This window comes from Haematobia irritans, chromosome 4 (assembly GCF_050003625.1).
Source record: "Haematobia irritans isolate KBUSLIRL chromosome 4, ASM5000362v1, whole genome shotgun sequence".
In the NCBI taxonomy this organism is placed as follows: domain Eukaryota; kingdom Metazoa; phylum Arthropoda; class Insecta; order Diptera; family Muscidae; genus Haematobia; species Haematobia irritans.
This window is the reverse complement of record NC_134400.1, coordinates 110,249,751-110,263,893: the sequence shown is the minus strand read 5'-3', so window position 1 is coordinate 110,263,893 and position 14,143 is coordinate 110,249,751. Positions and strand designations below refer to the sequence as shown.

At 32.2% G+C, this 14,143-nt stretch overlaps 2 protein-coding genes and 2 long non-coding RNA genes across 4 annotated transcripts; 2 read left to right on the top strand and 2 right to left on the bottom strand.

The window, feature by feature from the left end:
* TyrRS (Tyrosyl-tRNA synthetase) lies at positions 1 to 3,144 on the bottom strand. The gene is made up of 4 exons (XM_075304590.1): positions 2,812 to 3,144; positions 1,935 to 2,740; positions 448 to 774; positions 1 to 382 (listed from the first exon to the last, which is right to left on the bottom strand). Exons 1-4 carry the CDS (start codon positions 3,010 to 3,012, stop codon positions 136 to 138), a joined length of 1,581 nt encoding a protein of 526 aa, XP_075160705.1. The 5' UTR covers positions 3,013 to 3,144; the 3' UTR covers positions 1 to 135.
* Positions 3,145 to 7,806: 4,662 nt separating this feature from the next.
* On the top strand, positions 7,807 to 9,173 carry LOC142234147 (uncharacterized). The gene is made up of 3 exons (XR_012721574.1): positions 7,807 to 8,141; positions 8,207 to 8,633; positions 8,698 to 9,173. It is a non-coding gene; the product is annotated as an uncharacterized LOC142234147 (long non-coding RNA).
* A 533-nt stretch (positions 9,174 to 9,706) lies between these two features.
* Pfdn2 (prefoldin 2) lies at positions 9,707 to 10,640 on the bottom strand. The gene is made up of 2 exons (XM_075305740.1): positions 10,428 to 10,640; positions 9,707 to 10,359 (listed from the first exon to the last, which is right to left on the bottom strand). The coding sequence occupies exons 1-2, from the start codon at positions 10,556 to 10,558 to the stop codon at positions 10,065 to 10,067; spliced, it is 426 nt and encodes a 141-aa protein (XP_075161855.1). The 5' UTR covers positions 10,559 to 10,640; the 3' UTR covers positions 9,707 to 10,064.
* Positions 10,641 to 12,829: 2,189 nt separating this feature from the next.
* Positions 12,830 to 13,284, top strand: LOC142232731 (uncharacterized). Its single transcript, XR_012721184.1, has 2 exons — positions 12,830 to 13,033; positions 13,091 to 13,284. It is a non-coding gene; the product is annotated as an uncharacterized LOC142232731 (long non-coding RNA).
* Positions 13,285 to 14,143: the final 859 nt, after the last annotated feature.

The following is a 14,143-nucleotide window of genomic DNA, read 5'->3' as shown; positions in this document are numbered from 1 at the left end:
TATCTATACTTCCTTTGCGGCAGTAGTTTTATTTACTTTTCGGTTAGCATAGGCCATATAACATTTTAGCATACAAGTAAATGAGTAAAAAAATAAATTAAATAAATTAAATGCCTTTGTCAAAAACAATATAGCTTATTTAATGCAACAATTAGCCAATTTGCTAGTTAATTTTTCTCCTTCGGGTGTAAGTAAGAAGTTATCTTTCCATACGGCCACACCCTCACTGTTCGTCTTAAGATCCACAGATAATTTTTCCCAAACTTTCTTCTTTGGATTCAGTTGTTCATCCGGTTGACCACTGTAGCCTTCAAATGCAAGACGACTACCTGGTACGGCAGAAGCTGGAACTATAATGGGTTCAACGACCGTATGATCCTCGCTAAAATACCAGAAAATGTTAATATTATTTCATAATGTCATACCATGAAAAGTATCTGAACTTACTTCGAAGTACACAGAACCATTCCTTCTGAAAGAATGCCACGCATTTTGGATGGTTTGAGGTTACATAAAACGGCCACTAATCGTTGATCGAGCTCTTCGATAGTCACAAATTTAACCAGACCACTAATTATAGTACGTGGTTGGGCTTCAGCCAAATCGATTTTTAAGACATACAGTGTATCGGCATCAGGATGACGTTGAACCTCAACAACCTTTCCCACACGAATGTCCAAACGATGTGGCCCATCTTCTTCGGGAGCAGCTGCATTAGCAGCAACGGCACCTTTTGTTTTAGCAGGTGGGGGATAAGCGGCGGCACAAAGCTTTCTGATTAAGAGAAAGGAAAGACAAATATAAGTCAAAGATTTCGCAAGCATCTGTGTGATGAGCTTATTTATTTGATGAGAACATGAATGTAATCCGCTCTAATTTATTTGATTTGAGGTATGTGGTAAATACTTCAAAAAATCGATTTTTCCACTCTTGAACATAAAATCAAATTCGGGCTGTCGACTTTTCCCAATTTAAAAAATTCAATTTTTCTGATTTTTTAGATTTTGGAAAAATTATTTTATAATTGAAAAGTCGATTTTTCACATTTGTGCTATGAGAACAAAAAATTAGTAGGTATATAACAAGGTCATATTAATTTTAGATTTTTATAGCATTAATATGAAGTTAGTGCTATAATAATAGGATATTGTGGGCGAGATTTGCGTCCAACTTGCTGTGAGAAATGTAAATGTAAAGGATAAATAACAAGATGTGATTAGGAAATGAGAAATGATTAGGAAAATGAACATAAGGGCTATTTACTCTATGTAATACCATCATTTTAAGTCATAGAAACAGATATATAATTTTTCAAAACAAGATCGTTCTTTCCATTTTTTCCATTTTGCGTCAAAAGTCGATTTTTTGATCAACTTGACTAATCGACTAGTGAATTTTGCGAACACAATAAAGTTTTTTGGACTTTGTTTGGCTTTCAAAAATTTGAAATTTTCAAAAAGTCATGATTTAGTTTTTTAATTGTGGAAAAGTATTTTTTATAGTCGAAAAGTCGATTTTTCACATCATAGTATTTTAAGAACAAAAATTAGAAGGTAATAGTTTTTCTTTGATTTTTGTCGAACTTTTTTTGTAGGAATAATAAATGAATGATTTTTCAAGCTCGAGTAGGTATTAATAAGACCACATACATTTCAGATTTATTCTTAACGCATTCGAAAAGTCGATTAGTGGATATTGCAAGCACAATAATTCGATATTGACAAATGTCTTAATTCAACTAGTTGAACTTTGGGGTAACAAAAAGAATTTTGTTACCCGAAACATCTTGGGGTAACAAAAGTAAGATAAAAAAACTAGATTATTGTCTTTTCTTGACCAAATCTTGCTATGACTTTATCTTAATTCCCCTCATAATCGAAATTTTGTTACGCTTTTAACTCTATATTCAATTACGAATTGTATATTGTACTTACTGCAATTCAGGTTTTTCGAATTCCTTACGAATGGGTTCCAGCAACTTATTGATATATTTTTCCACAGCTGCCTTAAGATCTCCAGGATGAAGTTTACTTTCAGCAAAATATTGCTCCAAATCGACATAGTTGTTAAATGTCATGTCGCCACCATTCTCTTCAGCCCTATTAATTTCAAAACCTTCGCCCTCCTTGAACAGTGAGAACAAAACATGTTTCACAAAAGACAATAGACCATTATCGGCTACATTGCCTGGTTCACAGAAAGCTTTCTTCAGCTTCTTTTTTACATTTGCCGGAGAATCAAGTAGATCGATTTTGGAGTCTTGTTCCGATGAAGACATTTTACCACCAGCCAAACCGGGCACCATAGGATTCATAAAATGTATACGTTTTTCATAGCCTAATTGAGGTAAATATTTTTCTGAGAAGGTAAAGATTTTCCTTTGATCCACGCCACCAAACTGGGCATCAACTTTAAGATATTCTTCGTCCAAAGCCTGTAGACCGGGATAGAGGAGGCCGGATAACAGTGGATATTCCACTTGTTTGACGACCTCAGCTCCAGCTTTCTTGGCATCATGCTGTGTGACCACCGACGAGAGTTTGTAAACATCTAGAGTGTATTCTCTCGACAACTGATACTCCGTACCCTTAACAAACTTTAATTTATCCAATGGAACACCAATGGATGATAACATTGCTTTGATTACTGCCTCATAGTATTGTGTACGCAATTGTAGCAAGGACCATGGTGCTTTCATGTTATCCAAATAAGCATGCAGGTCGGCAAAAAGAATTGTGACCTAGAAAACCCGCAACAAAATTTAATTGCCACGAATACACAAATTCTATTACACATCTCTGGAACACTTACTTCGCATCCAGCCTTTAGGAAATCAGCAATCTTTGACATAGGTACAAAATAAGCCACATGCGGTTGACCTGTAGTGGCCGTGCCCCAGTAAATTTTCAAATCCCTTTCCTTTAGGATAGCATTTAGTTTATCTTCACCCAAGACTTCTTGAAGATTGCGGGTTATCAACGATTTCTTCTGCTCAAGTGATAGGTCACTCATTTTTATTGTTGCTGGAATTAATAAAAACAAAAAGACTGCAGAACCCCGGCCTACAAATTTCCGAAAACGTGGACAGAGTGATGTGAAAGGAATGACTAAAATAATGCAGTCCCCCAGATGTGTTGTGCGATTTCCTCAAACGTACCAAGTGTGTCTGTTAAAAGTACCAACACCATCAGCTGATCGTATGTTATTTGAAGGTACTACCTAATCTGATGCGTATTATGACAAAAAAGGCATTGTCACATGATAAGGTGAATGTTCGCAGGGGGAACGGTATCCCGGGAATTTGCTATTTTTCGCTCCCGCTTTCCCGGGAATGAAGTGCGGGAACTCCCGGCAAATTCTCTTTGCAATATTTTATATATAATAGAGGGTTTTATATGGCAAATGACTGTTGAAATCTAGTTTTTTTTTTATAGCAACTAATTTAATTTATATCTATGTTAAATATCACAAATTGATTAATAATTTCATATTTATGTTAAAACTATTTCCACGTTGCTCAACAAGAATGTCTTTAGATTAATCTTAAAAGTTGATAAACATTGATCACTTTTTAAATGAGGTGGTAAAAGGTTATACTCGGTAGGTCCCGCAAAACTAAAGCGCAGCTTAGTCAATTCTAGTCTACATCGAACTGCAGCTAGGTCCATCGACTGCCTAGTTAAAGTTGATATTTGAAGTGTAATGCGAATGACTATGGTACCTAGTAGTAGTAGTTGCCTTGTGAGACATACATAGTCGAGAGTTCTAGCTCAATTATAACGGTCTCCCAATTGTTAAATTGAAGATCAAACTTTTTAATTTATGACTGTCATATTTCTGTAAACCGACATTCCGATAGACGGGTAGACTGAGTAAACCTTTATAAACAACGGGACATTTTACTTTATGCTTATTTTCATAATGATTGCAAGGATGTTTTTATGAAATATGATGTACAGTTCTTCTAATGTACAGTTTCTTGTTCCTCTAGAGAGATACTAGATTTTAAATGTTTTCATTTATAACTTTGATTATTTCAGGAAAAGTAATCGCGAAAATAAAGTGATTTTCAAATCGAAAACCGAACCCACCTATACTCAAAACAGGCTTCTTTCCGTATGGGATTTCGCTGCAGAAAATGAAAACTATTATTTTCTTATGAAATCATGACCAAATCTGGATGGAAAAAACAATGCGTATCAATTAAGCTAAATTATCTATTTTAATACAGCAACGCGAAAAGCGAACATTGTACCGCCCTTTAAAGCTGGGTAAAGGCCGGTACTATGTTCATTCTTGAGAAAAATTTTTATAGAAACCATTATTTCGCACATAGAAAGCGGTGTTTATTTAGGTAACTAGGAGCGCTATTTTACAGGGAGCGATATTGAATTAAGTTGGTGGTTGCTGTTTGTTATTACAAAATTAACATTTTATTTTCATTGGGCGATTGATCTGCTGCTCCTATGATCCTTTGCATAGTTTCGGAACAAAAATATAATCCGTGTTTGTGTTATAAACCCACAAAAATAGTTTTACTAAATAAATTATTTCTTAATTCACATTGCAAATGGCGCCATGCTATAAACGTCAGTTTTTCAACTCGAAAAAAACAAAGTACCACAAATGGAAAAATTTCGCTAGTTTTTCGCATTTTTTAATTTTGTATGGAGTTTCAACGCGAAAACCGAACAGAGTACCGGCCTTAAAATGTTCAGTTTTCCACCAAATCTTTTAAAGAAGAAGTGTAAAAGCACATGATGCCAATTGGACTTTTATAACTCTCTTTCTGCACAAATACAAAACCTAAGCAACGCAATTCAGTTCAAAACAGCTCTTTTTAAGCATTGTTTAAACGCCGAATAACACAATTTATTTTCTTATTTTATTTTTTCGCTATGTTTCCATTACATTTTATTATGTTCAATTTTTTTATCGCAATTTTTATTTTTAAATTATTTTCGTTTTAATTTTTATTATGCTTTTCTTTTTATATATATATGTTATTAATCCTTATTTCGTTTTATGATAAGGTGAGTATTAAGTTCGATTTTAAGGTGAGTACTATGTTCGGTTTTTTCACCAAAACACTAAGTTAAAACTACAAATATATTTATGAAGACGATTATATTTTGATCGAGTATTGCCAAATAATGGATGGAAAAGATCCAAGGAATTGATTGCAAATAATTTTATATTTCTAAATTAGTTAATTAAAAAAAGTAACCGTGAAAACAAGCTGGTTTTCAGCTTGAAAACTGAACATAGTACTCAGCTTTAGCCGCTAAAATCGCTAAAGTGAAAACTATATCAGTAAGAAAAATGCATGAAATTATCCATATTTGTTGCAAATTTTATTATAACTTGATGGGGAAAAGCCCAAACCAAATGTTGATAAAGTTTGTATTCCTTAAAATGGATTATTAAAGAAAAGTAATCGTGAAAAAATTACAATTTTAAGGTGGGTATTAAGTTCGAGTTTAGCCGCTAAAATCGTCATTTTTTCACGATTACTTTTCTTTAATAATCCATTTTAAGGAACACAAACTTTGTGAAAATTTGCTTTGGGCTTTTCCCCATCAAGTTATAATAAAATTTGCAACAAATATGTATAATTTCATGCATTTTTCTTACTGATTTAGTTTTCACTTTAGCGATTTTAGCGGCTAAACTCGAACTTAATACCCACCTATATCCTAAATATTTTGTTTAATCATCTTGAATCACACACCCAAAGAAATTTGTTAGTAGGGACAGCAGAAAAGTCTGCTAAAACAGCAGAAAGTCTGCTGAAAAAGGGACAGCAGTCACTGTTTGCTAAAATAGCAAACATTTCCTGCTATTTTTGAAGCTCGATTACACTAAAACATGTTTTATTTTTGCTAAAACAAATAAAAATGTCAACTTAGGAGCTATCCTAACATAATTAAAATAATATTTTATGAATATCTATAGTATTTGACCAAAAATCTGAATATTTATCGAATTGAGGCATAACAGCAAACAAAATATTTGTTGATCGTATTTAGGAGTTTGTAAGCATATTACACTGCAAAAATATACCAAACACTACTTTTGGTTCTTAAATATGGTTTGGGGAAAAATGTATAACCTAAAAATTTTATAAATTGTTGTTCATTTGACCCTGAAGTACAAAAATATAACAGCAGACATCAACTGTATTTATGCGATTGCAATCTTTTGTAGGTGAAACTATACAAATAAATAAACTTGAAACTATCTCCAAAATAATCTTGTCAAAACTTGAATGGTTCTATCCCATTGATTGCGTAACATTTTTTGTATTTAATTCATCCAAAAAAAGTATACGTGAAAATAGGCTGGTTTTCAGTGCGAAAACCGAACATAGTACCCACCTTAAAGTATTGAATATCATTTTTAACGATGATCTAAAATTTTTTATTTTCTTATACAAAATGTTTAACAATCGCCAGGAATTAACCAAGAGGATGTATATTAGCTAGCAGTTTAGACACTGCCCTGTGACCCTACATATCAACTTTTACACGTGTTTAGGTAGTGAATTTAACATGAACATGGAAGATGAGAAGCCTCAGGTTAGGTTAGAGGCGTTCCACATTGCAGTGAAGCTTTGAAACACTCAGAAATGTCACCAGCATTACTGAGGTTGGATAATCCACCGCTGAAAACGTTTTGGTCTTTGGTCGAAACTGGGTTTGAACCCACGACCCTGTGTATGCAAGGCGGGCATGCTAACCCAAGATGAGAAGCCTTGGCGCCTTTGGGTCACAAATGCGAGTTTTTAGTCCACAAATTGAACTAAGAAGAATTTAGTAAAAGAAACTACTTCTACTAATAATAATAATAATATGAGTTAAAATAAATTTTAAATATTTTACCGATTACCTTCATACAAATCTAAAGAATTTTTCTGCATCATGGACCATTGAAATGTCGATCATCAATTCAGTTTTATATGAGTAAAGGAGTATCCATCAAAATGCGTAAAAATTAATAATATGAGTTAGAATAAATTTTAAATATTTTACCGATTACCTTCAACAAATCTTCTTAGAATTTACCTTTTTACCTCATTTTTTCCTTCTGGTAACAACGAAATACAAATCTAACGAATTTTTCTGCATCATGGACCATTGAAATGTCGATCCTCAATTCAGTTTTATATGAGTAAAGGAGTATCCATCAAAATGCGTAAAAATTAAAGAAGAGCAATAAGCATTTTAACCATTTCAAAACGTTTTTTGTATAAATTTATAATTAATATTATTGTTGTTAATTGTAATTAATAAAAATAAAAGCAAGCCAATGCTAAATACCAAATTGTAATAACCCTAAAGGAACAACGGCATTAACAATATGAATGAGTCCAAATATAAAATGGGATGATGTGATTGCATTATGTATATGATGTTGACCACTTTAACATTTTTACAGCAAAATAATGTCACCTCATGTATTACAGTATCAACTTGATGATCACCAAATTGTGGGACATTACTGAGAATTTTAGGTGAATTTTTGAAAATGCTTATTCACACTACTTCTCACAAAATTATTCAATTTCGCTTTCTGCTTCGTTGTTGAAATAAGTGAAAGAACGAAAACATTTAACAAAACTTGTTAAATTTTGCAACATATGACGTCGATAGATGAATGAGCCAAGAACATATATATTCCATTTTTTATTCGATATTTGGCGAAACTGTCAAATTTAAGAATGTTCTGGGTTCCTAATATTTCTCTGCATTATAGTGGTGAGTGAAGAAAACTTTAATAATAACTTGCAAAGTTTTTTCAGTCACTACCCAATAAACACAGGATGAGCGTTTTTCAAATGCAACACCTCTTCAGTTTGAGGGTAAATATCATTTTCAACATAAATTCAACTTGACTTGAAAAAGCTCATCTTCAATTCATCTTCAAATTGTTTGCGAATTACAACCAATTTGGCAAAATGTTGACGAAAACTTTGAAAATGTGTTGAAGATAATTGGAGAAAACTTTGACAAAACACTACCCTGAAATGCAACGAAAAAACCACATGGTTTTCAATACTACTTTGGACAACAAAGTTCGTGGAAGAAATACAAAAATGTGGAAATTTTTTAATAATCAATTGAAATTGCTTATAATAATTGGTAAGTAAAACTAAAACACGAAATGAAAACTTTAAGGAAGTCACTAAACTCAAATCTCTTTGCAGACAACTAAAATATTTGGATGCTGCATTCTTGGAAACATTAAGAGGTTGACCAATGAAAAATGATGGTGGCTTATCGAAAAGAGAAAGTTTCCATAAATCAAAGTACAATGAATTAAACTTGGTATTTATGCTTTTCCATATCAACTACTGGGTGATAATTCGCATCACGCCTATAGTTTAATTTACATCGCATCATCGGTTTAATTTGATATTTTGTGAATTGAAATTGCTGGAAATTTATTCTAACTCTCTAGTCACCAAGTTCCTTGCTAATTTCCTGAATTTTAATGAGTTTTACAACAATTTTGTGACACCAACGTTCTTGAGGAATTTTGTGGTTTTCAATACATTTTGTGCCACGAAGTACGTGGTCAGTTATTTTTATTGACATAAAACTGAAATTAATCCAAAACGGTAATTATAATTGGTAAGTCAAAATAAAAAGTGAAATGAAAACGTAATGGAAATCACAAAACTCGATTGTTTTGCAGAAAACTAAAATCATTGGATGTTATATTCTTGGAAGATGTTGACCGGTGAAAAAATGATGAAGGAAACAACAAAGAAAAGATTCCAGAAAACTTGCAAAGTGCAACCAATTAAAACAAAGTGCAACAGTTCCTAAATCAAGAACTTCTGGATGAAAATGTGCATAACATAAATTTACATTCCGTCATCAGTTTGATATTTTGTGAATTCCTCTTGATGGAATCTATTCTAACACGCAGGCCAGCAAGTTCCTCGATAGTTATTATTTGAAATTGTCAGCATATTAATTAATAATTAATTAATTAATAGTTATGTGACACCAACATTATGGGGGAAATTATACATGAAGAATGTTTAAGTTATTTAAAGTTGTATTGATAGTTTTAGTTATTAATACCTTTAATAAGATAATTATGTTTTGATTGGTATTATAACATATTATTATTTTTTTATATTGTTAATGTTATTTTTAATATTATTATATTTTTAACGAAAAAAATTAATAAAATGTACAAAATCACTAGAAATTTAGTGTTGACTTTCAGTAAGAACTGGGATTGACTTTCATGCAAATTGTGGTTAGAAAATATTCGCAGCAATATTAGTTTTTAATTTGTCTCACATTGAAAACTGTTTGAGAAATTATTGAGTACCAATGCATTTCAATTTGAGGATTACAATTGAGAGATTATTGCTATTGTGTTGAATTTTACTGTTGAGGGTAATGTCTGTTTTTTGTTGAGAACGCGATTTTCTCAACAATTTCTCAACTTGAATATTACCCTAATCCTTTGAAAAAATGTTTGAAAAATTATTGCATTTTAGTATTTTTCAAACGTTTGTGTTTATTGGGTATATACGAAGTAGTATCAACATCATTTTTAAGGCTTTCGTGTTTGATGCTGTCCATTTCAAAATGATCATTCCCCTCCAAGCTGTAATGAAATATTATAAAAAAAAAGTTTGCTTAATTTAATGCCCACAATAAAGAAAAAATTGAATAAAGAAATGTTCCGTTTTCTAGAATAAGGATGTTTTTTGGTTTTATTATCAGCTTATATTACGTTAACACATTAGTGGACAAACTTATATACGAATCCAACGGGGACAATTGCAGGGAAATTAATGGAATAAATACAAGTTAAAGTATAAATATATTGTTCATTTTTCTTCGATCTCGATGTGTTAGATTTACCACTGGTCCGCTAAAGTTATACTAGTGGTATCATTACTAAATTGTTTGTACATTTTATTAAAGAAAACATAAACGAAGACATCCAGGCATTTTCCCAGTCGCAATAAAATTATTTTTTTTTAACGAATCCCCTCGGTTGAGTTGATGATATATTTGACCTGATTGTTCGTTTATTCAGTTGGAAACTAATACATTGCGATTTTCCGCTTTGTTTTCATCTGATTTTGGTGCTTCGCTTGCCAATTGTTCACCTCTTATTCTAATATTGTGTTCCTCTTTAAATTTGTTTATCTGTTGGCCTTTTTTGGTCAAATCTTCTGTAACCAATTTAATAGTTTTCTCTATGAAGTCTTTGTTTTCAATTAATTGAGGTAAAACTTCCTTCACAGTGCGCTCGCATAGTACTCCTCCAATGAGACGGAAACATTTGCGATCAGGGTCTACAGTTTTTAGAGTGTCTATCACAGTTCTGAAAAGGAAAGTGGTCCAGGATCGATAACAATTGAGGTTATGTTTACATTTCGAAAGGAATCTTACTTGTGCTCTTTAATGTCCATTTCCAGTGTATTCAAATTGTTTACCAGGTTTCTTTGCTCGTTACGCAGCTGTTGAAACTCAGCCACAACTTTCTCGTTCATTTTAGATTCCTTGACTTGTTCGGCACTCATTGTATTTGCCAATTTTATTAACAGATGTATAGAAGGAAAACAATAATTTTTCTGTCTGAGGTAAATGAATCAATTGTCAATCGGGGATGATTAAGTGGGTTGGTGGGTACTTCAAAACGTACCAAAAGAGTTGTAAAAGCATGGTACATGACAATGTTACTATAGGTATGAAGTAATAAATGCGCTCCTATAAGAGGTCCGATATTTGAGCTTGAACTATCTTTGAATTCATAGGATGTTCTCATAAGGCATGAAATCTCAATATATACATCCAATTTCTTATATCTAAGATGCTTAAAACAGCTGAATTTATAAACGGCAATCAGCTGTGGCATTTCTGTCGAACGAAATCGTTCGTTTTCCGTTACAACTAAAATTTCTTTACAAATCTCAAGTGTAGATACGGACACAACCCTGCCAGCAGTTCAAAGTTCCATTTCATCCTCATCGCTACCATAGACTTGTAAGTGACACTGTAACAACCGTCAACTGTGATGGGGGAAGCGTATGAAAAAGTATGAAATTTACATGAAAGTATTTTGCCATCACTATTGTTACAAGAGCGATTTTATATTTTGTGAAACATCAAGCGCAACTAGCTTCTTATAATTTATTTAAATAAAATCGATAATGAAACAAAGTTATTTCGCTTAAAACATAGTTATTTCGCTTAAAATTATAAAAGGTATATTGGTGAACAATTTTTAACTTTCCAAATGGAATAGTCTTATTTTGCCCGCGTTGCTCGCATTTTCAATGCATTGCCTATTTCTCTCAAGATATTTAATTGTTCCTCAACTACATTTCGTAAAAGACAACGTCCCTGCCAACATTTTTTGAATTTGGGGGCGCTTCTGAGAAACTCCACTACGTCAAAAACCGTCGTATACGATATCCAAAACTCCTCGGAAAAGCACCATCACTATTGAGAAGTTGTACCACGCCAAGTTACTACAAAAAAGTATCGCATGAGTGCAATTATTAGGTGCCCTTCTGGATACATTTAGAAGGACGCCAATAAGAGCCCCTTCAAACAATCAGACAAAGTGCATTTTAAGATAGTTGTAAAAGAATCATTGTGGTCAAGTAAAACACGATTGTTTAGATGTTTATTAATTTTATGAAACATTTATAAATTCTCATAAATATAACATTTATACGGCTATCACATCACATTTAACACATATTTATGCATTAATAAGAGATTGATGTTGAGTTACAAGTTGGAAGTTAAATGTTGTAGCGTCTATCAGCCAGTACTTTTATTCCCAATGGAGGCAGCGTGTCTGGAAAAATATTTGAAAAACTATCACTTTATTCCATTTGGAAAGTCAAAAATTGTTCACCAATTTACTTTTCACAATTTTAAGCGTAATAACTATGTTTTCAGCACTTTATTTTCGTTTTCATTGAAAAAAATTATAATAAGCCAGTTGCGCTTGGTGTTTCACAAAATATAAAATGGCTCTTCCCAATAAACACAGAATGAGCGTTTTTCAAATGCAACAACTTTTCAGTTTGATGATAAATATAATTTTCAACATAAATTCAACTTGACTTGAAATAACTCATCTTCAATACATCTTCAAATTGTTTGTGAATTACTTCCAATTTGCCAAAATGTTGACGAAATCTTTGAAAAGGTGTTGAAGATAATATGAGAAAACTTTGACAAAACACTACCCTAAAATGCAACGAAAAAACCATGTGGTTTTCAATACTTATTTGTGCAACGAAGTTCGTGGTCAATTGCAAGAAATAAAAAAAATGGAAAATTTTAGACAAATAACCAAAGAGTTTATAAAAATAGGTAAGTGAAAATAAAAAATAAAATAAAACTTTAAGGAAGTCACTAAATGCATATCTCTTTGCAGAAAACTAAAATTATGGATTCTACGTTCTTGAAAACATTAAAAAGCTGACCGATGAAAAAATGGTGGACAATTAAGTGGAACTGCTTCAAATAGTTTATAATAATTGGTACGTCAATATGAAAAATTAAATCAACACTTTAGAGAAGTCACTAAATTTAAATCTCTCTAAAATCTGTGGAAGCTACATTCTTGCAAACATTAAGAAGCTGACCAATGAAAAATGAGTGGCTTATCGACAAGAAAACGTTTCCAGAAACATTACAAGTGCAACCAATTAAAATTGGTAAAAACAACAAATTGTTGAAATCAACAACTTCTGGATGAAAATGTGCATCACATCGTCAGTTTAATTCATATGCTATTATCCCTGCCAGCATTTCAAAGTTCCATTTCAACCTCATCGTTACCACAGACTCGTAAATGTCACTTCAACCATCATGAAAAGGTACATCAAAAAGTACATGCAAGTAATTTGCCATCCCTACTGTTAAAAAAGCCTTTTTTGTGAAACGCCAAGCGCAACCAGCTTGTTATATTTTAATTAAATAAAAACGAAAATAAAGTTCTGAAAACATAGATTATACGCTTAAAAATGTGAAAGGTATATTGGTGAACAATTTGGTGATTTTCCAAATGGAATAAAGTGATTGTTTTTCAGATATTTTACAGACACGCTGCCTCCATGGAATAAAAACACTGGTTGATAGACGCAGCAACATGTAACTCGCTACTTGTAAATCAACATCATCATTAATGCCAAAAATTATGTTAAATGTAATGTGATAGTGGTATAAATGTTATATTTTTAAGAATTTGTAAATGTTTAATCAAATTAATAAATATCTAAACAAACGTGTTTTACTCGACCACAATGATTCTTTTACAGCTATCTTAAAATGCACTTTTTCTGATTGTTTGGAGGGTCCCTTATTGGCGTCGTTCTAAATTGATCTATAAAGGCACCTAATAATTGCACTCATGCGAAACATTTTTGTAGTAACTTGGCGTGGTACAACTTCTCAATAGTGACGGCGCTTTTCCGACGAGTTTTTGATGTCGTATATGCATAAGCGTAGGAAGGCCTCTGGGTAGGGGGCTTAGACCCCCCCAGAAAAATTTTAGCCCCCCCAGAATTTGAAACTCTATTTATGATTTTCCATTTTTCAATAAATGTCAATAGTTTTTTTTTTTAATGTTTATGAAAATTAAACAAGTTTATACAATCGCACAAAGTTCCGCTAAAGACTTTCATGAACAATCGAATTACTTGGGTTGTGGTAGCAGTTGCCGATGGCAATGTTTGAAGTCAGATATTTATGAAATAAAACTGTGGTTGAACTTATTATTGATTTAGTTTAGTCAATTTAATTAAAAAATAGTAATTGATATTAAAACTATTCTTTCATAAATGAATATCTTAATGATGCTGTAAAAAAGCGTTGCCAAAAAAGTAGTGAAAATGTTCTTTTGGGGTCTAGAAGTGGTGCAAAATTGGCGGAGAAGCAATGAATGTAATATGAGCTTGTCATAGGACAAATGTCCACCGTTTCAACAGCCGTTGCAATGAATTTGCATCACTTCTTAAGGTGAGATCCGAATTCAGTGTTTTGAATGTGAATTAAAAAATTTTTGATATCGATTTTTCTATAATGGATTTAGAAGTTTTGTGGCAAAATTTGAATAATTTGTACCAATTTATTTATTCTTACTC